Raw genomic sequence first — 26,935 nt, 5'->3', positions numbered from 1 at the left:
GGTTAGAAAGAGGAATTTTGCTGACTGGAACAATGAAGGAAAAAGACAGATTGAAACTGTTTGTGATGGTAAAATTTAAAATAAGAGGTTCTAGCAAGTAAGGTTAAGGAGGGAGACATATATAAAATATATACATTCAGACAGAATCTCTTTATAAAAAGGGTGATGAAATATGGAACAAACTTTCAAACTCAACAATAGAATAGAAAGTAGAAATGTAAGTGGTTAATGAGGCAGTTAAGAGGACTTTGGATGCAAAGCTTTGGGGTGTAGTCACTAAATAGGTTTTTGGATTTAAACAAATGATATAGAGTAACAGACCATATATGTTTTCCTGCTTTAAAAAAAAAGATTCCTAGGCTGTATATAAAAACTGTTGAAAAGATATAGGATTTTAAAAGGTGGTTACCCAACATGATAATTAGAATAATTGATATAGTTTCCTAATTATTAATGTTGTTAAACAGTAGGGTACAGTGTAGACCAGATCAGCAAAATTCTACTCACCTAGATTTTGTGAGAAATATTTGTGAGAAATATTTTATAAGCTTTCTCACTTTAACCATCATCATGGTAAAGAATAGGCAAGTAGATTTTGTTTTTAGGCTGGTAGGTGTTCACATCTCATTGTAAGGCTGATATACTGTACTCAGTGCGGTATTGTTCCTATGACATGTTAAAAATTTCAGCAATGGACTTGTCATTACCAAGGGCTGAATTATACATTGTTCCGAACTAGGAGGTACAGTTAAAAAAAATGAACTGGAGAGCCTACCAACCAGAAAGAAGTTGCTATCCCTTGAGGTTACATTTCCATTATGTAAGACCATGTAAAATGATTATGGAGGGATTTTCCTGGTTTTGTGCAGACTAGAGTTGTGAGGATTCTGCTTATATATTCTGCTGAACTTGAGTCTGAAGAGTTATTACTACCTTAAATAGAAAAAAAATACAGGAATTGTGATATCCACCTTGGCACACTGAACGTTTGAATTTTGTGTGTCATACTGTGTAAGAAATGTATGGTATAAAAACAAACCTTAGTTAAGTAACTATCAGCCACGCACATCAGCCACGCCATCAGGGGCTCGTTCACCCGCACATGTACTAATGTGATATATGCCATCATGTGCCAGCAATGCCCCTCTGCCATGTACATTGACCAGACTGGACAGTCTCTGCGTAAAAGAATAAATGGCCACAAATCAGACGTCAAGAATTATAACATTCAAAAACCAATTGGAGAACACTTCAATCTCCTTGGCCACTCGATTACAGGCCTAAAAGTCGCAATATTACAACAAAAAAACTTCAAAAAAAGACTCCAACGAGAGACTGCTGAATTGGAATTAATTTGCAAATTGGACACCATCAAACTAGGCTTGAATAAAGACTGGGAGTGGATGGGCCATTACACAAAGTAAAACTATTTCCCCATGCTTATTCCCCCCACTCCCCTACAGTTCCTTACATCTCCTTGTCAATTGTTGGAAATGGACCATTTTCATTACCACTACAAACAGTTCTTTTTCTTTCCTGCTGATAATAGCTCACCTTAACTGATCACTCTCCTTATAGTGTGTATGGTAAAACCCATTGTTTCATGTCCTCTGTGTATATATATCTTCCTACTGTATTTTCCCCTACATGCATCTGAAGAAGTGGGCTGTAGCTCACGAAAGCTCATGCTCAAATAAATTTGTTAGTCTCTAAAGTGCCACAAGTACTCCTGTTCTTTTTACAAACTAGAAAATTGGTTGATATAACCATTCTGGTTTTCAGAATCATATCTCACAACTGCAATAGAAAATAACACTTGTATTTACTCACTATCTTGGGAAGGTGATTTTGTATTGATTTTTGAAAGAGTCCCTCAGATAGGGCCGCATTTGTGTCAAACTGGTTATTAATTCTGGTGTTGCCAACACAAAAGAGGGGAAGAAAATCCAAAAGTAATGCATAAGACAGTTTGTTCAATTACTTACATGCCAGTTCACCAAGGTCTCCTTCCCAATAGATTTCTAATAGTCAAGCCTCTTAACGTACTTCCCCACAAATTATACTAGCCCCAGGATCTGACTAACACTCCGAACTATTTAATATAATCCCCTACATTTATGACAGACTATATAGAAAGAGTGCAATTCAAGAGGCTTGTATACTTGTTCTGTTTTATATTTGTATGCACCTAGAACTTGGAAGGCAGTAACTCTGGTAGACACATATGCAGTGTTCTGTAATCTTAGTTAACAACAGTAACTTGCTCAGTTTCAAAACTACTTTACAACAATCTTGATTGGGATCCATTACAAAATAAGGACACATACTGTAACTCGGTGACAGTCTTTAAAGCACATACATACATGCATGTACCACTCCCTTATTAGTTAGGTACCCTGTTTCAGGAAGTGGTCAGTTGACTGATTTGTGTTGTCACCCAAGAGAAAGTCTGCATCTTTGCCAGCCATCAGCTTTCAGCTCAGTTATTGTTCACAGCAGGAGTTGACACTGCAAACATAGGTGTTGCAAAGGACAGAAACAACTATTGTCTGTTCCCAGTGTGCGAGTGGGCATTTTGAATTGCTGGAAAATAGAGACAATTAAAGATTTCTGTCCAAGATAGGTATTTGATGTCACCAGGAAGACTCCCAGGTGACTGGCCCAGGACCTCAGTCTTCACCCTTCCACATGTCTATACTTTCAGGAAGTAATGTACTGAAGGAGATAGGCCGTTTTATCCCATTTCTTATAGGTGGGTCCAACTTGGTTTCTTTTCTTGGCGGTGCTAGCATGTCTCAATCAGCTGGTGACCCATACTTCCGCCAAAGATTCAGAATATCCAACCAAAATGATAATTGTCCTCTCACCATACAATCAGGGAACAAGACATCACCTTTAGAGTTTTTGCTGCTAGGACTGGAATTTTCCAGAGTCTTTGTGCAACACATCTTGTCACACTGGCTTGTGTATGATAAGTTAGGCCATTGCTGTTGGGATGACGTGGTCAGCAACTTATCTCCTCTGCAAGTCACTTTCCGTGAGCCCCTCTGCAGTGCATCCCCTGGCTAATTTTGCTGTTATTCTTGCTCAAGTTGCAGTTTCTCCATCAACACTTTGCTAGCTGTTGAAATGTCCAGTTTATAGTTCATATAATTTATAAAAAGTTCCTTCATATTCTTTGATGCTCTTTAAACTTGTTTCAACAGTCCATTATACAATGCAAAGTCATGTCAAGAACTGTTGTCCTCCAGCAGGCCAGAACAGATGTATACATCTTCTATGTATGGCTAAACTGAGTCTATGTATTATTAATCAAATAGCTACCTTTCTGATTATTCCACTCTTTGATCAAATGCCCTTATAAATACACTATTTTGGTTACAGTTCCTTTTATTTACTGCCTCTTTCAGCCAACTGTGTTTCACTAACATGATAGCATGAGCATGCTTTATTGCAAATATTAGCCTTACTTCTTCACTTTGTCACTACTAAAAGAAATCAATATGAATGCAACCTGTTTCTTTCCCTAATAGGATTAATAAGGTAAGCCCTGTCATTAAAGTTTACAGTGTATTGCCCAAAGCGGAATCACTTAGTTGACTTCCCTTTTATACATATAACTTCATTTAATCATAATATTAGATTCCATCTAGTTCCCTATTTTTCACTACTCTATCTGACATATAGTAACTTAATATTTAATATCAATTTTAAAAGTTTTTTCTCTCAGTTCTCTGTCCAGTCTTTCCTAAACAGCATTGTATCAGAGGGGTAGCCGTGTTAGTCTGGATCTGTAAAAGCAACAAAGAATCCTGTGGCACCTTATAGACTAACAGACGTTTTGCAGCATGAGCTTTCGTGGGTGAATACCCACTTCTTCGGATGCAAACAGCATTGATACCTGAGCAATTCTTAAATAGTAATAATTCATAATTTTGGGACTTAGTTACTACAACTGTTTTGGTTTTTCAAATCACTGCATTCTTGGTAGTATTGCACAATATTATGTTTTAATACAATTAATAATAAGCGTGATATCAGCACAGACCTATGAATGTTTATATGTTGAGCTCATTGAATAAAGAAGTTTATCACTTATCTGTGAGGAAGCTTTTAATTACTTTTCTTGAATTGACTCTAGAGATTAATGGGTAGATAAAAGATGCTTTATTGTTTTCCTTTATCTTTATTGAGATATCTGCATTTGTATTAAGCTCCACCTTTGATCTTTTACTCTTTCTTTACATTAGTAATTGAAAAATATTTGAATGCAAACAGACTTTAATATGTAATTTCCATTAGTCCATTGTAGTTGTTACCAAAAGCTTTTTTTTATTTAGTTCTTAGCAGTGATAAATTCCACTGTACACAGTGTTAGAATTGAACATTCAACAGCATACTTCAATGAAGAAAACAACATAAGAATTGCTGTACAGAATCAGAGTTTTGATCCATCTAATCCAAACTCTTGTCTTTGACACTGGCCAGCACTTCAGAGGAAGGTGTAAGAAATCCTGCAGCTGGCAGATGTAAAAAAACTCCTAACATGGAACAACTACACACAGTATGGGTCAGATTTGATGGGCCCCTCTGGGGATGTAGTGAGGACAGCGCAAGGAGCCTCTTCCACTTGCAGGCTCTGTGCAAGGGTATATCACAATCGTGATCTTTCACAGAGCAGGCTGTGCAGGCATAATCCTCGATGCACAATAGCTCCCAGGATCCTCCTAGGTTTGTGCAGGTCTGCCCTATGTGCAAGGTGGACCATTGCCTGAATGCCACAATTTGGCCCTTTCTTTGCACTAGAAAAAGGGTAGCTCAGGTGAGGAATCAATAAGAGGCTTTCTGTATTCCCTGCCTCTGTAGAGAGCTGATATGCAGCTACCAGCCTGATAGAGGGAAAGGTTGGGTCTGGGCAGGGGAACAGATGGTTGAATATGGGAGGGAGCTTTCACCCTTTCCTTATTAAGCTCCCTGAATCAAACCAGCCTCTTGTGAAAAACCACAGCATGGCCAGTGTATGTACCTAGTACTTGCCTTCAAGTTCCTATGTGATGTCATGCTCTCTGTGCCCTCTTCATTCCAGCCCCAATACTCTTTCATCTCCTTCTACCACACATGTCTATGTGTTACTGTACTGCCCTGCATGACTGGAATGCTTTCCTCAAATATGTTCACCAAGCCACATGCCTGGACTAATTTAAATTCTTCCTAAATACTCCTTTCTGTCACCTTGACTACAAGCAATGGAGGTGAAATGAAAGGTAAAAATAACAAAAAATGTGTTTTTCAGTGAAACCAGTGTGATATATCCATGTCTTACTGTGCAATCACATGATCTTCTTGTTGTTACCCAAGGCTTTCCTCTCTCCCATAACTAGGGCCCTATGAAATCCGTTTTAGTATTGTGGATTTTTTTAATGAATTATTTTCTGATTTTTTTTTTCATTTTAAAAAAAATTAACTCTGGACCCTCGTCTGCCATCGGGGGGTGGGGGGCACAAGGGGCGGCGCAGAGCTCCTCCGTCCCCGCGGCTCAGGGGAGGGAAGGGCACAGAGCTCCTCCAGCATCGGGACTGCAGCAGAGAGAGAGAAGGGATTCAGTGTTATAGTTTTGATTCTGCAATTCTGTCCATTTCATAGGGCCCTACATAACCTTTTCAGCAAGACTTCTTTTTCCCCCTACTTTAAACCATGGCTCTGACCCTGCAAAGATTTATACATGTGCTTAACATGCATGGTGAATAGTCTCATTGCAGTCAAATGGGACTACTCCGTCCATAAAGTTAAGTACTTGTGTAACTTTCTGCAGGGTCAGGGTCCTTAAAGCTTTACTGCCTAGCAGAATTCTAGGAGAGGGGAGCAAAAGTACCACAGATTGCCTTTCACTGGGTGTCAAGCTGCCTTCTTGAGTGTAGGGAGCTGCAAATTGCATTCCCTTGTACCCAGGGAGGTGAATCAAACCTAAGAGGTCCAATTCATCTTTAATGTTCTGTCTACTCCATTTGTCATGTCTTGGAAAGACCTGCACTTTCTGACGTACAATAAAGTACATGAATATCTTGAATAAACAATGCATAATTTCTGTTAGGAATGTGCCCTTTCTTAAGTATAAAGTTCAGCATTATAATTTTGTTAGTCTCGTAATAGAGGGATCAAAATGTTTATTAATGGGACTCAGAAGCAGAGAGTTTGGTTATATTAGCTACAAAAATATAATTATTATAATTAAGATTGCAAAGTACTAATGAAGTTCTGTAACAGTTACCCCTTTTCCTCAGAGATTTACTTTGCAAACCTGATTTGAATTTTATATTACATGGAGGAAATCTCTATCATTGTAAAATGGAGACCATGAATGAAGGCTCCAGACTGTTAGGGCTGTGCTGAGGACAGTGAAGCCCAGTGCTGGAGGGGATGGTTAGCGGTGCTACGGGGAGTTGCTTGGCAGGGGAGACAACTCATGTAGATGTGGTTCCTGGTTTCTCTCGTTCCTTGCACTAAGAGATTTCTGTGGACCTAGGGTTCCCTCTAATATCCCTCATGGGGGGACAGAGAGGGAACAGGCAAGTCCCCAAAATTAAAACAACTTGATGTCTTAGCAGGGGAGGTTACTGGGAGTAAAACTGTGACCTTTCTCCCCTAATCACCTGAGGTTTCCTTTTCCCGGTTAGGCCTCATACTCCACTCCAGCAGACAGCTGTATAAGAGAACAGTCAACTGGGAAATCACTGTCGTGGGCCATGCAATCTGTTCAGTCTCTTGGCTGGTAAAAAGTCAGCTCACTGTGGAAATGAAAATAATAATAAACAGCAGAGTACAGGGACTGCAGCTTATGCCTGTGTGAAGTGTTCCTTGCTCCAATACCCCTCCTCCCTTCCCCATGTGCACCCCAGCAAGAAAAGCCACAGTCTGGCTCTTCATGTGATTGTGAAGTAAAGAAAGAATTCTTGAAGATGACAGATTGAGCCACCTTCATTTCAGTGATACTGCTTGGGCAGTGCTATGGCTCAACCTCCTCCCCTTTTTGCCCCTTTGGAGGAAACAGTGAGGGAGAAGTGACAGCCACATTTATAAATTAAATAACGCAAGGTTTTATTTCAGAGCTAGCTGATTTGCCTGATCTACACACAAAGTGACACGGGTTTAACTAAAGGTCAGATATTGCATCAGGTTAGTTAAACCAGTGCAGCTTTGTGTATGGACATTCTTACATTGGTTTAAATTTGGTTTACATTCGTTTAACTTGGCCCAGTTCTATACCATTATAAGACAGTCCACACACAGAGTTGCCCTGGTGTGACCAAATCAGAGGTATCACAATTACAGGTGCTAGCTGCATTTCTCTCCTCTTTCTGATCTCTCTCAGTACATCCGCACAGGTGTCGAGCCTTGTGTCTATACCTCTCCTGGGGTGGAATTCCGCAAGTCTCCCACACCTAGACCAGGCTCTGTGTATCAGCTTTGCTTACGCAGCAGGGTCTGACTGGCTTCTGCACCTATATTTTATTTCTCTGGGAGTCTGTGTTCTACAGAGATCAGACAAGCTTTTTAAAACCAAAGTACTGTTTATTTTAGCTGTAGGAACAAAACATTTAGAGAAGAGGGATTTTAAAACAACAGTCTTCACACATCTTTCTTACCTAAAGGCTTACTACCACCTTATGGTAGCATAGGCAGGCCTAACTTCTTCCTATGCCACCATGGGTTCTATGCAGGGGCGGCGGCTCTAGACCCCAGCGCGCCAAGCAGGCGCTTGGGGCGGCCGTTTCCCGGGGGGGCGGCATTTGGCTCCGGTTGAGCTCCCGCCGTCATGCCTGCGGCAGGTCCCCCGGGGCCCGGCACGAGCGGCCCTGCCGCAGGCAGGACTGCGGCGGGGCCCGTCGGCCCGCGGCTCCGGTTGAGCTCCCGCAGGCATGACTGCGGCAGGTCCGCTGGTCCCGGGCTCCGGTGGACCTGCCGCAGGCATGCCGGCAGGAGCTCAACCGGAGCCGCGGGAAGAGGGGACCCGCCGCGGGACCGGGGAAGGGTGGCGCAGCGCTCCGCGCTGCTTGGGGCAGCGTCATTTCTAGAGCCGCCCCTGGTTCTATGTGTCAGTCTGGTCACCTGACCACCTGCCCTGAACCACCCCCTCTTGAGAGAGGCAATCCCTTTTTAAACATATACAGTCTGATCTCCTGGTTCCCAGACCTTGGCCCTGCTTGTCAAAACCAGTTTTGTCAGTTGGCTGGAGCCCCAAGGTAGAATCTTCCAAGCGAATAGTTTGGGAATTGTCTTTTAACAACCTGTATGTGTTTACCAATGGATGGTTTATCTTGTGCCATTGTTTCCCTTTCTACCCTCAGGGGGGAGGGATAGCTCAGTGGTTTGAGCATTGGCCTGCTAAACCCAGGGTTGTGAGCTCAATCCTTGAGGGGGCTATTTGAGGTTTTAGTTGGGGATTGGTCCTGCTTTGAGCAGGGGGTTGGACTACATGACCTCCTGAGGTCCCTTCCAACCCTAATAATCTATGATTCTACTTGTTCTCCTTTCTGTCCCTTATTAAACTACAGCAATATAGTCATACAGTACACATCCCAATAACCAGGTCAACATACAATACTGATAAATTATTGCAGAGCAGCTGCAATTCTGTCACAGCTGAAATATCCCACCATTAGTTAAACTGGTGCACCTTCTGTGTGTAGACACATGGCTAATGGAATTGCTTCTTTGCATCATTTACTCAGCCACATTTACAGAAATTTAAAGATTGGTTTCTATTTAAAAATATACTACCAAAATAGCTGTACATGATTCATCTCCCCAGAATTATTAACTGTCACATCATGCAGGCTAAGAGCAAAAATGTCATCATGTTATTGATGCAAGGGCAGTGGATTATTGGTGTTAATATTTGTATTTATTTTCACACTTCAGATAGGAAAATAATTTTTTTCTATATTATACCTGACTTAGGACTTGGTTTTGCCTCTTCTCTGCAGCTACATGGCTACACATGGGGGAGGGTATAACATGATCTGTGTCACTCCAGCTGTGCCTTCCACCTACGGCTCAAATATGTTATTGGGAATAGAGGACAGCAGTGATGTACCTCCCACTTGACAAGGCAGGATGCTGGGGCAACCTGAAAGGGCCATTCTTCATTCGCAGCAGTCCTGGGATCTACACAGATGGAGCCTGAGTTCCTGCAGAGGGTAGGGCTCTATGAATCGTCAAACCTCTGAGCTTTGAAAGGAGATGAACTTCATGGAGTTGCCTATGTACTTTTTCCTTCCTGAGGGGTTCCCCGGGGATCAGGAAAATGTGACTTCATGTTTGGAAATATATTTACTGGGGCAAATCCTCAGCTGGTATAAATTGTCATAGGTCCATTGAAGTCAGATTCTTCCCTGTTGTAAATATCTCTGAAGTCAGTAGAGTTACACCAGAGATGAATGTGGCCCATAAACTTAAAACCCCCAAAATGATTTGGTCCTTTGCAAGCCATATATAAATGGTTTACTAGACGAAGGGAGGATGATGAGTTCAGTCTATTTCAGCTCATGGGTGTCCTGTTTTGTACTTAGTGCTACTGTAACCTGTTGATTTAAGAGCATATTCTCTTTATGGTAATATTAGCAAACAAACTGTCCTGCTACGTGATTGCATATGGGGGAGGGAATTGTGTGCATAGGATTAAAAGGATCCTGTCAAGTTTATTGCTATACCAGAAAAATAAACCTACCTTGACAGTAGTCCCATCTGGAAAGGCTTACTTTGTGGCCTCCTAAGGCTCTGCTGGTGTCAGTGTTTTCCAGCGCCTGCAGACCAAACCAATGAAAAAGCAACCTATGAGGTTTTTGTTAGCTTAAGAAAGGATGGGATAGCTCAGTGGTTTGAGCATTAGCCCGTTAAACCCAGGGTTATGAGTTCAATCCTTGAGGAGGTGACTTGGGCACAAAAATAATTGGTGATTGGTCCTGCTTTGAGCAGGGGGTTAGACTAAATGATGTCCTGAGGGCCCTTCCAATCCTAATATTCTATTATAGAACCAGTGCATATATATGCTGTTGTTGTGTATGCACTGGTTCACTGTTTGATGATCACAATGAAATGGTTGCAAAAATAAAGATTTTGGGGGATTTCAGAACTGTGAATATCTTATAATTGAGACTATTTTCAAGGCAAGCTTTTTTGGGCTTTAATTATTTCATTGTTTCTTCAAATTTCTATCAACTAATCTAATCACCAGTCACCGGGGTATCTATGCATGATGTCTCAACACCTAAGCCCCAGTCCTGCAAAGATTTACACACATGCTTATCTTAACCCTATGGGACTCGTTAGAGTGCGTGAAGTTAAGCATATTTGTAAGGCTTTGTATGATCAGGGCCCTAGATACTGCAGTTTCTAGTACTTTTTAAATACCTAAGACAGACAGGTAGATGGGTACATAAAGTTATCAAAAATTATACATCTTTGCAATTGAGGGCCTTTCTCGGGAGAATTTATTTTCTATTATCATAAAGAGATATTATCATATATATTTTAATCATTTTCTAAAAATGACACAACGAACACACAATGTTTAGACCCAGTCTGTATTAAGATGTTTGTCTTGCATTCCTTTCTTAGATGACAAGTATAAAACAGGAGAGGCAGGTCAGTGTGAGGATGTGCTGTATTCCCTGCAAAATAGCAAAAACTTAGTAAAATAGGCCCCGAGAGTTTATCTAATGTGCGAACATAGCCAGTGTAACTGACTTGCTTAGGGTGTTTCTGATAATAACGAGATTTGAATATCCAGAATTGAAGTACAAATCAGCATACCTTATTGTCAGACAGCAGGGCTCTAGTATGTTGTGCGAGTAAACACTTGTACAGTTGGGTTTTTTAAACCTCTGGTCCCCAGACTGTGGGGCGCACCCCTCTAGCGAGGCGCAGAGGAGTGTCCAGGGGGCGCAGTGGGGCCCAAGCCAGCCCCCACAGGGAGCAAGGAGGGAGCGCCACCCAGCCCTGCTTTGTCCCCAATCATTATTTATTTTTTGTTATAGAAAAGAAAAAGTGTTTCCCCAATGTGTCCTCAGTCTTTTCGTGACATTTTTGTATTATCCAGAAGTCTTTAGTCTAGTTCACCAAGTGTGGGGCTGTGCCCCATAAAGCCCTGATTTCCAGTCCCAGTGATGTCACTGTTTTACTGCACCGGCTTGGCAAAGTCAATTAGGAGCAATTTTTTAAAACACTTGGAAGAGCTCTTGGGGACACATGGTAGTGTAGTAAGTATTTATAATCTGAGACATTCCGTCTGGGCAGGGCAAATGCAGACACAGTACCTTAATGGGGGGTGTCGGCAGAGCCAGCCTTTGCAGCTGCACTGACTTCTGCTTGAAGAGGACCCTCTGCCTCCCCTGCATTCAGGAATGCTAATGGTAACAATCTACCTAGTTCTTGCATAGTCGTGCAAGTAAGGTGCAGTATGTGTGAAAAATGAGCCAGAATATAGTTTTCAACTGCTCAGTTTCCTTTTCTGAAACATGGATGATAATACTAATTTACTGCAGAGGACACCATGTGAGTGTGTTCCTTTGAAATTGTCTGGTTGTATAAATGCTAAGCATTATTATTTTTCCCAACTGGACATGTTTTCCCCCACAAAGTGTGCAGTGAGCTAAGTTATTATTATGTGTCCTGTGACAAGCCCAGGTTCATCATCACTGTAGTCAGCTCAGAATGAGAGGTGACTGTGAACAGACCATTACAATCACATCGTCAGTTCATCACAGGGAACAATGTTACTGAACTGACCTACTTTTCCTGTACGCCTACGGAACGCTAATCCTGTTTAGCGTTGCTGGAAGGGGACAGGCGCACCAAGGAGCATTCCGAGTTGTACAGATGGCAGCCTTCACTGATGAATGTTACTTTAATTTGTTAGATCTTCTGTTTTCTATAGTGTTAGGAGTGATCTGGGCAAAATTTAATTCACATAATATATTTGGCCCATTCACCAAAGGTTGAATAATATTAATAATTAATAAAAGTAAAAAATAATAAACATTTATCTAGTGATCTTCCATCAGAGACCCCAAAGGACTGGATAAACTACAGACTATGAATATAACTCTTCTAATTTCTTCTTCTCCTTCTCAGTGCGTGTGCAATGTGCCTCAGGTGGCATGTGACTAGGATTCATCATCAAATTTGGTCCGCTGGGTTGCATCATTAGCTTCCCTGGCTTGTACTGACGAGGAGTGTGACATGAATGTTTATCTGTTCCCTCCCCTTAACTTGTCTCACTTATACCAGTGTATCTCTGTTGAGTTCAATGGGGTCTGGACTGGCTCACGACTGTGAGTGCCAACCTCAGGGCAGATAATCAACAAGCAGGACAGAGACCCAAAACTGGTGGTATGTTCTATAATTAGATTTCACCAATTCAGTAACAAGTGTGAACTCCTGAAGCAATATAACAGTCTTACCATGGAATCAAACAGTCCGCTTGGGCATTCCAGTCTATCTTGCCACTCACGTGAGCTGGACCATGTGATAGATGGTCCTTTACACCAAAAATCACAAAAAAAAATGTTCAGGTAACTCTCAGTCCCAAAGAAGCAGTCACTTAGCCTGTCATTTGTACTCAGATCTCAAACCAAAGACAATGTAGGAGCCAATCCTGTAATAAACTTACTAAAGACTTAACTAAGAAAATAAATGAGTTATTTACAAGGTTAAAACAGGAAACACACATAAATGAGTTACAGTCTTAGGTTTAAAAAGGTAATACACCTCTACCCCATTATAATGCCATCTGATATAACACGAATTCGGATATAATGCGGTAAAGCAGCGCTCCGGGGGGGGGGGCGGGTCTGCGCACTGCAGCGGATCAAATCAAGTTCGATATAACACGGTTTCACCTATAACGCGGTAAGATTTTTTTGGCTCCCGAGGACAGCGTTATATCGAGGCAGAAGTGTATAAGCTTCTATAATAACCAATTCTATGTGTCCTTTGGGCTGACCCATGCTAAGCAGTATGGGGATATCTTGCTTATGTTTAGCAATCTCTGTCCCTCAGAGTTCGTACAGCATAGAGACCAAATTTCTCCTTGTCAGGGATTTTTTATATCCTTCACCCCAGAGAGAGTTAGGAATGCAGTCAACAACATTTCTGTTCTTTGATGCTATGCAATGCTTCATTTGCATTCAGTGGGCCATCTTGTGTGCAGAATGAGCAGTTCTGCCTTAATTAATGCTCCTTTTCCTGTTTGGTGAGTTACACAATTACAGAGGGTTACAATGCACACACTCAATATAACTTCATACCATGGGATACAGATATTAGAAGTAGGATTAAAACATGCAGTATCCTACAAGGATTCCATAAAGTGTAAACACTAAACACATTCTTAAAACACTGATATCTATTTTAACTATACTAATCTACTGGTTTCCAGCTATGCATTTGTCAGCGTTCAGTGAGGCCCTGGTCCTTGGCATGAGCTGGTTCCTGATCTGCCAGCATCACAAGGATTACTCCTGATTTACCTGGTGAGAGGAGATTTATGCTGTGTATATATAGGGCTCAGTTCACTCATCACTGAAATACAACCATCTCCAGGATGGAATGGAGAAGCAGTTTAACAGTGCAAAGCTATACTATACAACAGCTTCTACAGATAAAAATGATTCTTTTTTCCAACTAACCATTTTAAGTAGGCAGAATGTAAGGAATATAGCCAAAATACATTATGTGCCTTTTCTTCTTTTATTATAATCCCATAATCTTCAGATGTATTACCTACAAACATCTCCTCATCTCAAAGCCAGACCAATGGAACATTAATATATGTCATACTCCATAATTTTAATACCTGTATTTTCTTTAGATATTTTTGTTTTGCTTTAACCCTGAAAATATCTGCAGAGCCGTTATAAACTGAAGCATGAAACTCGGTGAAATATCAAATTTAGAAATATTATCACTCCATTTAAATAACTAACCAGAAAGGTACATTTAAAGAAATATGTAAGTCTTTTTTGAAAATTTTGATGAATATCTTCTATGTTTTTGTAATCCTCTTATTCTGGGTCTGGTTTTAAATGTAATCTTTTTTATGTAAGGATCATTAATAAATATTGAAAATGTAAATATTGTTAAACTGCAGAACAAACTATTCTTTGCCAAGAACCATTAGCCTTCATCAAGTCTAGAAAGTACACTTTTCTTTTTACTGTGTTTTGTCCTGTTTGAAAACCCAAAACATTCTCTTTCCTAGTAAAAACAAAATTCAGCAAGCTATTATTGAAAGGAGGATGATTAAGTTAGACATGCTTGAGCAAAAATAGCTCTAAAGCAGCACACTTACCATTCCTGTGGATTTTACCTTTGCACTTAAATACAGTAATTCCCATAGCAATTGCTGCATTACATGCCACCTGGTAACTTTGTTAATGATACTATTCTGCCACAAAAAATCACAGGGCCTTCTCAAAATAAAATGCACATTAGAATGAAAAGGGATTTTCTTATATTTGTTAGTTACTTTCCAGCAATTGTGCTATAGACAACTATGTTTTCAGTTCTTTAATTCAATTTGTAATTTTTCATTAACTTTTCTTTTCCCTTTTGTGTGCTATTTTTAGCAGTAAACTTTAGCATGTTTTTGTAACAGTTCAGAGGGTTATATTTGGCCAAGATGTAGCAATAGGTTGAATTCCTGATTCAAATTTGATTTGCGCTCAAATCTGGTCATTTATTCTGATTTGTTTGTATTCAGACAAATCCAGCCTAATAGTCTATCTGTTGCTTTGATTTTTCTATAGCATCCAGCATGGCAGGACTATCTAAGTGCCCCATCCAAAAAAAAAAGAATTAAAATCAGGTGCTTAACATGGTCACTGTTGTCTTGCGGCTCTGTCATCTCTCCTCCTGCTCCTCACTTGTTAACCTTGCTCCGGTAAAACAGCAGGACTTTGAAGTGAAGTTTAATAAATATTAGTAAGTTTTACTTTGCTTTGGCGCAGTCTCACAACTCAGAAGAAAAGAGGACAGCTGCTAGCTCAGAGTCAGAATGAAGCTCACTAAATCTTGGTAAGATTCACTTTGAAGTCCTACTGTGGAGCAGCCAGTGAGACAGGGAACATGCAGATTGGAGCAGGGGTTCTCAACCTTTTTCTTTCTGAGCCCCAGGCTACAACATGCTACAAAAACTCTATAGTCCACCTGTGCCACAACAACTGTTTTTCTGCATATAAAAGCCAAGGCCAGCAATAGGGGGTAGCAATCAGGGCAATTGCCCAGGGTCCCCCACCACAGGGGGCCCCACAAAGCTTAGTTGCTCAGGCCATTATCTTTGAAAACTCATGGCAATCGGGGAAGGTCCCAGATGACTAGAAAAAGGTTAATATAGTGCCCATCTTTAAAAAAGGAAAGAAGGAGGCTCGGGGAATTACAGGCCAGTCAGCCTCACTTCAGTCCCTGGAAAAATCATGGAGCAGGTCCTCAAGGAATCAATTCTGAAGCACTTTGAGGAGAAGAAAGTGATCAAGAACAGTCAGCATGGACTTACCAAGGGCAAGTCCTGCCTGACTAACCTAATTGCCTTCTATGATGAGATAACTGGCTCTGTGGATGAGGGGAAAGCAATGGACATGTTATTCCTTGACTTTAGCAAGGCTTATGACATGGTCTCCCACAGTATTCTTGCCAGCAAGTTAAAGAAGTATGGGCTGGATGAATGGACTATAAGGTGGATAGAAAGCTGGGTAGATTGTTGGGCTCAACGAGTAGTGATCAATGGCTCCATGTCTAGTTGGCAGCCGGTATCAAGCGGAGTGCTCCAAGGGTCAGTTGTGGGGCCGGTTTTGTTCAATATCTTCAGTAATGATCTGGAGGATGGTGTGGATTGCACCCTCAGCAAGTTTGCAATGACACTAAACTGGGAGGAGCGGTAGATGCGCTCGAGGGTAGGGATAGGATACAGAGGGACCTAGACAAATTAGAGAATTGGGCCAAAAGAAATCTGATGAGATTCAACAAGGACAAGTGCAGAGTCCTGCATTTAGGATGGAAGAATCCCATGCACTACTACAGACTAGGGACCGAATGGCTAGGCAGCAGTTCTGCAGAAAAGGACCTAGGGGTACAGTGGACGAGAAGCTGGATATGAGTTGACAGTGTGCCCTTTTTGCCAAGAAGGCTAACGGCATTTTGGGCTGTATAAGTAGGAGCATTGCCAGCAGATTGGCATTGGTGAGGCCTCGTCTGGAATACTGTGTCCAGTTTTGGGCCCCACACTACAAGAAGGATGTGAAAATATTGGAAAGAGTCCAGTGGAGGGCAACAAAAATGATTAGGAGGCTGGAGCACAAGACTTATGAGGAGAGGCTGAGGGAACTGGGATTGTTTAGTCTGCAGAAGAGAAGAATTCTTATACCACTCCCTGAAAATCAGGCCCAAGGTGTTTAAAGCTGTGCATCTAAAAAATTGTAAATTGACAAATTACCCGAATTCATATACCACTCCCTGAAAATCAGGCCCAATTTGTTTCAAGTTGGGCATCTAAAAACTGAGGCACACAGGGGCCATTATGTCATCTGGGGATTGCTGGAACTTAACAGCACTGCAACCACACACCTTCCCTGGACATGCCCCTGACTTGCTTCCTCTGAAGGAGACTATGAAGGGTGGTGGCTTAGAGGTAAATTTGCTGGCTCTGTGCTCCCTTGGATTTCCCCATGCTGGGGAATCCACAGCACCCTGTTCTGGCAGCTTTGTGGCAGAAGATCTGTCCCAGTATGTACATGTGGTGAGCTGAGGGTTTCTTTCTTTCTCTTTAGGTATGTTCTCATTGTGGATTATCAATTTCAAATGCTGACTGATTTGATGGCTCACTTCAGTGAGAGACTCCTGATAGTAAGCAGCTTGAATCAGCAGAGAAGACTATCTTTTGCTTACTATCCACCTGCTGACTCCTGCCATAAGAGTAAAGGCACAAACATGATTGTCATTGCTAAGTGCTCTTATGGCAGGAGTCAGCAGGTGGGCCTATTATTCATAGGGTTGCAAGTTCTTAATGTGCGAGCACTGTTCAGACTTTGAAGGAATACTGTATTGTTGTTAGTTTTGTGATGCAAGTTCTTTTGGGAGGAGCAGTGGCAAGGCACAAACGAATTTGTTCTCTGCCTTAATCACTCTAACAAGAGAAATCTCTGGGACTCAGTTCCGAAAGAGGGTGTTCCCTGTGTGCTGTCTGTGACCTCCCTCCCCTCTGTTCAGACTAGTTGGTACAGTATGAAATAAAAAAGTTGCACTAAGAATATACCCAGACTTCATGTCACTGATTTCTGCTCCAAAAGGAAGCTGGCCTGCAAGGCCCAGACATCTTCTACAGCTCCTCAGAGGGGTGACACAACTATTTAGCAACAAATACACCTCTACCCTGATATAACGTTGTCCTCGGGAGCCAAAAAATCTTACCACGTTATAGGTGAAACCGCGTTATATCGAACTTGCTTTGATCCGCCGGAGTGCACAGCCCCGCCCCCCCCGAGCACTGCTTTACCATGTTATATCCGAATTCGTGTTATATTGGGTCGTATTATATCGGGGTAGAGGTGTATAATTTGTTCTGCCATATCTATTTTATTGAGCGCAGTTCTAATTTCATATGCCAAATACAGACTCACAAACATTGTTAGCAACACTTAAGATGCTCTGGAGATTTGACTGTCAACAAATGGATGTGGAATCAAAGTGACAACTGGATAGTGTCTGATGCTGGCAGCATCACAGCAGCTCCTAGATGTGACATCAGTCAGTGAGAAAGCCAAATCCTGAACAGAAGGGTTAGGTCTATTGCCAGTGAGTATGGGCATATGCTTCCCCCACAGTATAATTCCATGTATTCTGTAGATATCCAGTAAAACAGTTATTCTTTTTCTCTTCATTAATAAAAAAGTATAAAATGGTAACTATTACTGCAGTACTCAGAATCAGAGTTCAAAACAGTGGAGAGGCCTAACTTAGTGATTTGAGCAAAGGCCTAGGGATTTAAGGCAAGGAACTTCTGGGTTCTAGTCTTTGGTTCTGTGACTGCTTCTGTGTTCTTGGACAAGTCATTTAACCACATTGCCTCAGTTCCCACCAATGGGCAAATAATTTTTAAAACTCTTGAATTATTTGTTTGAAAATGTCACTCCGTTTGTAAAATATATTATTTGAGAATATATTTGACAGTTCAGTTTATCAGTCTGACTCTGTGGCTCAGTGAATAATTTTTAAAAATATTCGTTGATTAATTTTAAAACAGTAATGAATATTGTCAAATAAATTATTTGCTAAATAATATTCAGCTGGCTATATGAATTTCCCCATTATGAAATGTGGATGATAATACTGACCTGCCTCATGGTGGTGTTGTGAAGCCTGATTAGCTAATGTATGAAAGCTTTATATCATAGAATGTCAGGGTTGGAAGGGACCTCATGAGGTCATCTAGTCCAACCCCCTGTTTCCCAGACAGATTTTTGCCCCAGATCCCTAAACGCCCCCTGCCCCCCAAGGATTGAACTCACAACCCTGAGTTTAGCAGGCCAATGCTCAAATGAGCACTACTTACTATTATTTATTTGTTTATATTCTGGATTACAGAACACAGCAATTCCAATTCAATAAAATTCAACACGTGCCCTCTGTATTTCCTATTTATGCTCCTCCACTACCCAATTAAAATCCCATTAAGCTTCTCACCTATAGTGGTTTTATCCTCAGACCATTGAACAGTAGCTTTTAACCTCCTGCTGCATTTGTATTGTTACAAAAAATTAACAGGATAATTTGCACATATCTCATATTCCTTAGCTAACAAGTGTCTCATGAGCTAATGGAGGACGACTATCTACTAGCTACTGACAAAATTATCCATAGTTCTTCCCATTGATCAGTTTTCATTTTTGTTTTTAAACAAATATTTTTGAGACAATAAAATTCCTGCACAAAATCATATGTTGAAATCGTATTCGGCCTAAGTAATGCATATTCATTAACTTGGCCCTCCTTTTTTAACTTTTTATTGTATCATGCTTCCTAAATTTTGTGGACTCATTTAATGAAAGGAATAGTGACACGGGATGCCCATTTTCAAATCACAGAGTAGGAAGTCTAAAGTTTGAAACATTGTGCTGTTGATCCTGAAAATCCTTGTGTGGGGTGCAGCAGATGCATATGCATAAGGGTTTTGTGCTCTGATACAAGTGGGAGTACATGCCTTGAATGGACACAGGTAATGATAAACACGAGGCTTTGTTCTCCTCACTGCTTAGTATTATGTTTCAAGCCTCCCTTCTTCAAAAGAGCGCTCGGCAAAAGAGGGGCAGGCAGTGGACAAAGAATGAATGTATCAGACTATGTACACATTACCGCTTACGTCAGTATAAGTTATGTCGCTCAGGGCATAGGTGCCGACTGCGTGGGTGCTCCGGGGCTGGAGCACCCATGGGGAAAAATTGGTGGGTGCTCAGCATCCACCAGCAGCTCCCTGCCCCCCTGCCCAGCTCACCTGTGCCCCTGAGTGCGCCGTGTGCCCACTTTTTCCCCCTAGCTCCCAGCGCTTGCGCTGTGAAACATCTGTTTCACATGGCTGGGAGGGAGGGGGGAGAAGGGGGAATGCAGCTCGTTCAGGGAAGAGGCGGGGCCAGGGCGGGGATTTGGGGAAGGAGTCCAATAGGGGCAGGGAGCGGGCGGAGTTGGGGCAGGGACTTTGGGGAAGGGGTTGGAATGGGGGCGGTGCAGGGGCGGGGAAAGGGTGGAGTTGGGGTGGGGATGGGGGCAGAGGGTGCGAGCACCCACCAGCGCCAGGGAAAGTTGACGCATATGGCTCAGGGGTGTGAATAAGCCACCCTCTGTGCAACGTAAGTTACACTGACCTAAGCACTGGTGTGGACAGTGCTATGTCGGTGGGAGAGTTTCTCCTGCCGACATAACTACTGCCACTTGTGGGGGCTGGAGTAATTAAGTCAACTTAGAACGTCTGCTCTAGCAGTGCTACAGCAGGGCAGCTGCATCGGTGCAGTTGCACCACTGTAAGCTCTGTAGTGTAGCCATAGCTTGAGGAGACACAGCTTCATCCTCAGCTGTGCTGAGTTTACACAGCTTTTTACCTGTCTTGCCTACGTGATTTACCTATTTTACCTACTCTTCTTATGAGCTATGGCTGGCCTTTGTATGTATGTATTGCAGGCTCAAAATGGCTCATTCTTATAGAAGTAATGGACATACACCTTAGGGCAGATCAAGAATTAAGTCAGTATCTGACCATTCTGTTCCAAAAAGGTTAATACTGACAGGTATGGTACATGTTCAGTTTTGCACAGGGATTGCATTTTTTCTGTGTGGCAAGTCAAGTTGGTCTAACATAGGATTGACAGCTGCACCACTTAAAAACCTATTGAACTCTAAAAAATTGAACTCTAAAAACTAAGCTCAAGTCAAATAGTGAGAAGGCAGTTCAGTCTCCAGGCCCATTCAACCCCTGACCTCTCAGCTGAGACTTCAACAAGGGTCTCAGATGTTGTTAGTTGCAAGGCTGGTTTTTGTAACGTGCTCTAGGAACTAGACTGTGTCAATAGGACTTACGCACATGCTTCAGAGCTTTGTGGAATTGGGCCTCTAGTGCGTCCTCATATTACCTTTGCCTTTGGGATTCCTGCGAGCTCTTATAGGAACTTTAAGCTTCCCCCAGCTGGAGGAACCGCCCAAGAGGGCAGTAGTGGAAACAATACCTGCTTTTCCCCAGGGGTGAAACCTCTTTGGGACAGGAGGCCTTGAGTCTGCAGAGGGGTTCCATATTTGCCTCCCTGCATCTCCTGGAGTTCATCTAGCCCAATGGCTTTCAACCCATGGTCCATGGCCCACCCCCTAGGGCAGTCCACATATTATGTCTAAGGGGTTCGTGAAAGGTTGTCGTTACCACAGAGCAGTGGTTTTCAGCTGTGGTTCGCAGACCCCCGGAGCTCTGCAGACTATGTCTGAGATTTACAAAAGGATCCGCACCTCCATTCGAAATATTTCTGGGGCCTGCAAATGAAAAAAGGTTGAAAACCACTGATCTAGCCTAGTAACTTGGAGAAGGTATCCACAGTAGTCAGATTAGACTGTAAACTTTTCAGAGGAGGGACTGCCTTTTTGGTATGTGTTTTTACTTTGCCTACCACAATGGGGCCTTAATCTCTGATTGGAGCCCTTGGATGCTATTGCAATACAAATCATTAATAATGAATCATAACATCTACAATAGATGGTTCTTAAAATTAAGGACAGAGTTTAAAACCCTGCTGGCACATTTATTTGGCTTGGGTACTGTCAGTCTGTTATTACAGTAAAGCAGAAGTGACTCTGAGATTAACCTGAAGGTAGAGCTAATGACATGACAACTTATAATAACTCTGCATTCTTTCAACAGAAAAAGCTATTTAGACAATCTCATGGATGAAAATGAGAAAGACAGGGCAAAGAGGTGAGCACTTTTTTTCTTTTATAACACTGTTCATTTTGTTGTGAACCTAAGATTTTATGTTGCTGCAAAAGCTGTTTTTTCCATCTTAATTAATCAAAAGGGAGAGAAAAATAAAGCCAAATACAACTTGAAAAACTGTTGAATCACAAAGCACTATTATCAGCCATCCTTTAAGAATAAAAGCATGTTAATAGTGCTTCCTCTGAAAAATATCAGCAAGGCAAATACAAGGGTTATTTTTTCACATTACTGCATAGGATCAACCGAGGAACCTACAGAACACTATTTCTGCCACAATACAACTGTCTAGTCCACCATGTGTATAAAATATCCATGTTATCATATAATCTTTTCTGGAAAGCACTTTGTAAAAGAAACACAGATTGTTCATTGAAAATAATGAGGTTTTCTTATTATGTTACTCAGTTTATACATGGGTAATTATCTGATAATGATTTGGGGGAAAAAACAAAACAAAAAATGACTAATACTCTCAAATCACCTTATCACCAAAAATCAATAACATTATAAACATTACTTCAGACCTAAACATAATCTCCTTTCATACATGCTTGTTATGGATTGGGTTAAACCCCATTGAAGCTAGGCTAAATGATGGCGCAGTTAAATGCCCCTTTGGTTAGTAATAGTCAAAACAATAGAAGCCACCACCAAACACACAGATCCACTTGGCAAGACTGAGTCAGAAGCTATGCCATGCAGGGTGAGGGGTTTACCGGGATTGATACAGCAAATGCAGGGGTTAAAGGATTGATTGATGGAGCTGTTGTGTGTGTCTGTGTTTTTGTGGACAACGGGAGAAAACACTACAGAGCAAGGGCAGAAAAACCAAGGGCACAATCAGAACAAGCACTGGGAATGTGGTCTTAAGAAAACATAAGCGAGAGTTTAGGGAAAGAAAAAAAAAAGCTAAGGGAGACAGATTTTGAGCTGAGTGCTGATTGGAAAAGGTGCCTGCTACTGTGAGCAAAGACACTGTCTCTTGTTGTTTAATTCCTGCTGTGTTCGAGGAAAAAGGTCTTTGTACATTCTTTGTAAATAAACAGTATTGCTTCAAAGAAACATCTGGTTCCATCACCAATTACTGCTCCTAACTGGAACAACCCACAAGATGCTGAATTTTTGGCTAATTGATTGGGTCTAAAGCAGTAACGTGCTATTAACTACAGTGGTAAAGTCACAGTTAATACATACACAGGAAATTGCTACTAACACTTTGTAGGGGTTGCCTTTTCAGGTAGAAAATCGTGTGTTGCAGTAAAACTCCATAATAATTGGCTGGCACCAGGAGTGTCACAGAATCTGTTTGCTAGCAATTTTTTTGGAAGTGTGATCTGTACTGCAACCAGCAGTTTAACTGGTGTAGAGGGAGCCTTAGGTTGCGTGTATTTTTTTTTCCTTTGTTCTTTCTAATGAAAGTATTTCCAGTCCAGGCACAACTAGTTGGTCCAGGCTCGTCTCTTTTGATTCTTTTCCTGCTTCTTCCCTCCTGCAGCCTTTTTTCACTAATATAGGTCAGAACCCTCTGCAGCCCCACTCAACTGTTCTCCTTTGCTTCTTTTCTAATTCATGCATGCTCGAGATACAGAAGCCCACTGTTTGATACCAGAAGCAATGTGCTGACTTAACTGCTGCAACCACTTAGGACTGCAAGGAATGTCTTCTGAGGCAAAGGGCCTATCAAAGTTTTCCCAAAGCCACTGTGCCAACACTCTTCACAAGGGACTTTATGCACGAGAGTTGCTAAACATAGTATTATTAATGCACACTACAAAGAAGCACAATGTAAGGATGTGCCTAACCATCTGTAAATAATGTAGACATCTGTGAATGGAGGAGGAGGATGAAGGGAATGGATGCCTCATGCCACATTACATCATGAAAAAGATGTCTTTGGAGATGGTATATCGCAGCTGAAAGTTTCATACAAAGTGTCAAGAATTATAACATTGCTGGATTGCGGGGTTGTTTTGCATGGAGTGGGGAATGAAGCAAAGGGGAGAATAGAGGGAAGAATTCCAGATTTAACTGTCACTACCAGTTCACACACTTAGGTCCAAATTACTTTTATGATGCATGCAAGGCAACCATTCAAAAAGGGGGTTAGCAAGCAACATACACACAGAATGGACATAGGAAAACACATATCTTAAATAGTAGTAGTTATTACCATCTGCTGACATTTTAATGCCTCTTTTTTTTGTAAGGGGCATTTTTGGTGATGCATAGGGACAAGCCTTTGTTAATATTTACTCAGAATCAAAATTCCATTCGGACAGTGTATCTTTTCCTCATCAGCATATGCCATATTGCTTTGAAAATAACCAGGAGGTACATAACCAGGACTAATGGTATGAATTGTGCAATCGGAATTTGTTTCCTTTAATAGTTTGATATAGTTTGTGTCGATGCCCTGCTCTGCAAGAGCTTTCAACACTGCATTGATCTCTATGCTGTCGAGCGCTCTATGCTGTCAAACACTGCACTACAGATATAACCTTGTTTGATACTCCCGCTCACATCCCAGTTAAGAAAGATGTGAAACAAGGAGACACGGTTTCACCGAAACTCTTCACAGCCTGCCTTGAAATGGTAATGAAGCGAATGAATTGGAAGGGTGGACTCAACATCAACGGAGAACAGTTAAACCATCTCAGATTTGCGGATGATATTGGGTTGGTCACCGAAAACGATATCAAACTACAGAAAATGCTGTGAGAACTCAATACAAAAAGTAGCCAAGTTGGACTGAAAATTAATTGCTCCAAAATGAAATTTATGTGGTCTGGTACCTTACCAAAAGTTCAAATAACAATCAAGGGAGAACAAATAGAAGAAGTTCAGCAATATGTCTATTTGGGCCAAGGAATTAACATGCACCAAAATCAAGAAGGTGAACTCTTGCTGTCATAGGTTTATTCCCCACTTTGAACTTTAGCGTTCACAAGATGGGGACCTGCATGGACTCCTCTAAACTAAATCCTAGTTTAGATCTGGTAAACGCTGCCACCAGCCAGGTTTTTAGTGTCTGGCACACTCCCTGTTCCCCCAAACTTTCCCTGGGGAATACAGATCCAAACTCCTTGAATCTCAACACAAAGGGAAATAATCCATTCCCCCCCCACCTTCTTCCCCCTCCCCTTGTCCTTGGGAGAGATACCTTGATTCAAACTCCTTGAATCAAACAAAGAGGGATTCACTTTTCCCCCTCCCCTTCCCCTGAAAATCCAAACAAGGGAAGAAATCAATCAAGTTCTAAAAAGAAAAGATTTTATTAAAGAAAGAAAAAAAGTACACTATCTCTGTATCACCAGGATAAAATATACAGGGTCTAGCTTATAAGCCTGGAGAGGTCCCCCCCCCCCTTTCTCAGAATAATCAAAGTAACAGCAAACAGAAATAAAGATATTTCTTCAGCAAACACACAATTGCAAATGTAGAAATCAATTATAAGACTAAACCGCCTTCTAATACTCACTATACTGAATAGAAGAAAATACTTCAGGAAACCTTGGAGAACTTGAAGAATATGTCTGGCCTCTCTTAAATCCAAAGAGAGAACGGCAATCCAAACAAAGGACACAGACAAAGACTTCCCTCCACAGAGATTTGAAATTATCCTGTCCCTTGATTGGTCCTCTGGTCAGGTGTTCCTCAGGTTACTGAGCTTGTTAACCCTTTACAGGTAAAAGAGACCTTAACCCTTACTATCTGTTTATGACACTTGCGAAGAAAGAAAGCTGGTTGGCGCGCATTCAGTTCTATCAAGGATGTCCTCCAAGGAAAAATCAACAAGGCAACATGCGGCAGCCTCTTCAGCTCAACAGTACTGCCAGCAGTGTTGTACGGCAGCGAAACACGGGCACTGATGAAGACAGAGGAGCAGCAACTGTCTGTCACGGAGAGGGCGATGGGAAGAAGAATTCTGGGAATTTAAATGCGAGACTGAGTCCCCAATGAAGTGATCAGACAGCAGAGTGGAGTGGAGGATGTCATTGCTGAGAGCAGGCATAGTAAAATGTGGTGGGCCAGGCATATAACGAGGCTCACTGACAATCGATGGACTGCAGCTGTCGCTGAGTGATACCCATGGGAACTGAAACGACCACTTGGCCAACCTCCAAAGAGAAGGGAAGATTTTATTGTGAAAAGACATGGCTGCACATGGAGAAGGAAGGCCAGGATATGAGACAAATAGAAGACGTGTTGTGATTGGCGCAATCTGTACGAGGGCTGAAGGACTGATCCATCAAGGTGATCAAGGTGAATGGTATGAAATTAAGATAAGGACAACTTCAGCAGAGTATCAGGGATAGTGCCCTAATAGTGAGATTTACTAAGCTATGGAATAAGCTTACAAGGGAAGTGATGGAACCTGCACTGTTCAAGACATTTAAAACTGGACTGAACTAAGCACTAGCAAATATACAATCCTGCATAGGCAAAGGGATCGATTAGACGACCTAATAAGGTTTTCTGTTTTCTTCCTTTAAGGATTCTACTCTGTTCATTGATTTGGATCTTAGTAGAGTTATTTCCGCTACAGAAGTTTTCAGATTTCCTTTGTGAATAAAATGTCAAGTGTTAAAAATAGGTACTTTCTGGTTTCTGTCAAAACATCTTTTACTTTCTGGGCAAGCAACACATACTCCATATATGGTTTGGGAGTTTCAGTTTTTGAAGGAATGGGAGCCTTCAAGCTAACACGGGCTGAGGATTGAATTACATGAACATAAAATGTTGGTTTACTTTAAATCTACTTGAATTGTTCGGAAATACAATGAAGATGGATTCAAATCTTGTCCCAACAGTCTTCTGCATGTGTAACAGGAATAGGCTTAAATCAGTTAGACAGCATCCACCTAACCTTTTGTGTTCAAAGCTGTAAAATAACCAAAGATTGGCTTCTTTCCAGTGCATCTCAAAGAGTATTCAGGCCAGAGAGCAAGACAAACAAAAATTACCCCCCACCCAGTCACTGGAAACATATGGAAGCCTCCATTGTGATATCTCTGCTGAAAATGTTTATTGCCATATTGGTCCTTAGAGGAATGTCCAAGTTGGGTTAAATTCTATTCTTATTTACACCAGTGTATGCCCAGGTTTCTTCATTAACTTCAGTGGTATTACTGGATTGACGCTGGTGTTACATTTAGAAGAAGTTGGCCTGTTAATTATTAAATCCTGTCTATTTCTAACCAGATTTTTAGCTTGTTATACATTTAAGCCAAGTAAATCTTAGCCTATGATGTTCTTGTTTGCCTGGAACCTTTCAATGGAGTAAGCAGAAGTTCCAGCATATTTTACAATTCATTTTTTGCCTGGTCATATAAGCCTAGGAGATACCCTCCTAGAAAACTGTCCATTAACATACATAAAAAAATGTTCATACTGAGAGACCAAGGGTGCGCTGAA

General features: G+C 41.5%; 1 protein-coding gene across 2 annotated transcripts in view; it reads left to right on the top strand.

Annotated features, from left to right (window-relative positions):
* Positions 1–26,935, top strand: part of NPAS2 (neuronal PAS domain protein 2) — a 234,864-nt gene that overhangs the window by 125,856 nt on the left and 82,073 nt on the right. For both annotated transcript variants that reach the window (XM_039519941.1, XM_039519940.1), the window contains one exon: positions 21,446–21,499. In XM_039519941.1, the coding sequence (XP_039375875.1) occupies positions 21,468–21,499 (32 nt within the window). In that variant the 5' untranslated portion in view covers positions 21,446–21,467. The remainder of the gene's footprint in view (positions 1–21,445; positions 21,500–26,935) is intronic.

Source organism: Mauremys reevesii, linkage group 1, assembly GCF_016161935.1.
Source record: "Mauremys reevesii isolate NIE-2019 linkage group 1, ASM1616193v1, whole genome shotgun sequence".
Lineage (NCBI taxonomy): Eukaryota > Metazoa > Chordata > Testudines > Geoemydidae > Mauremys > Mauremys reevesii.
This window is presented reverse-complemented; position numbering and strand designations above follow the sequence as displayed.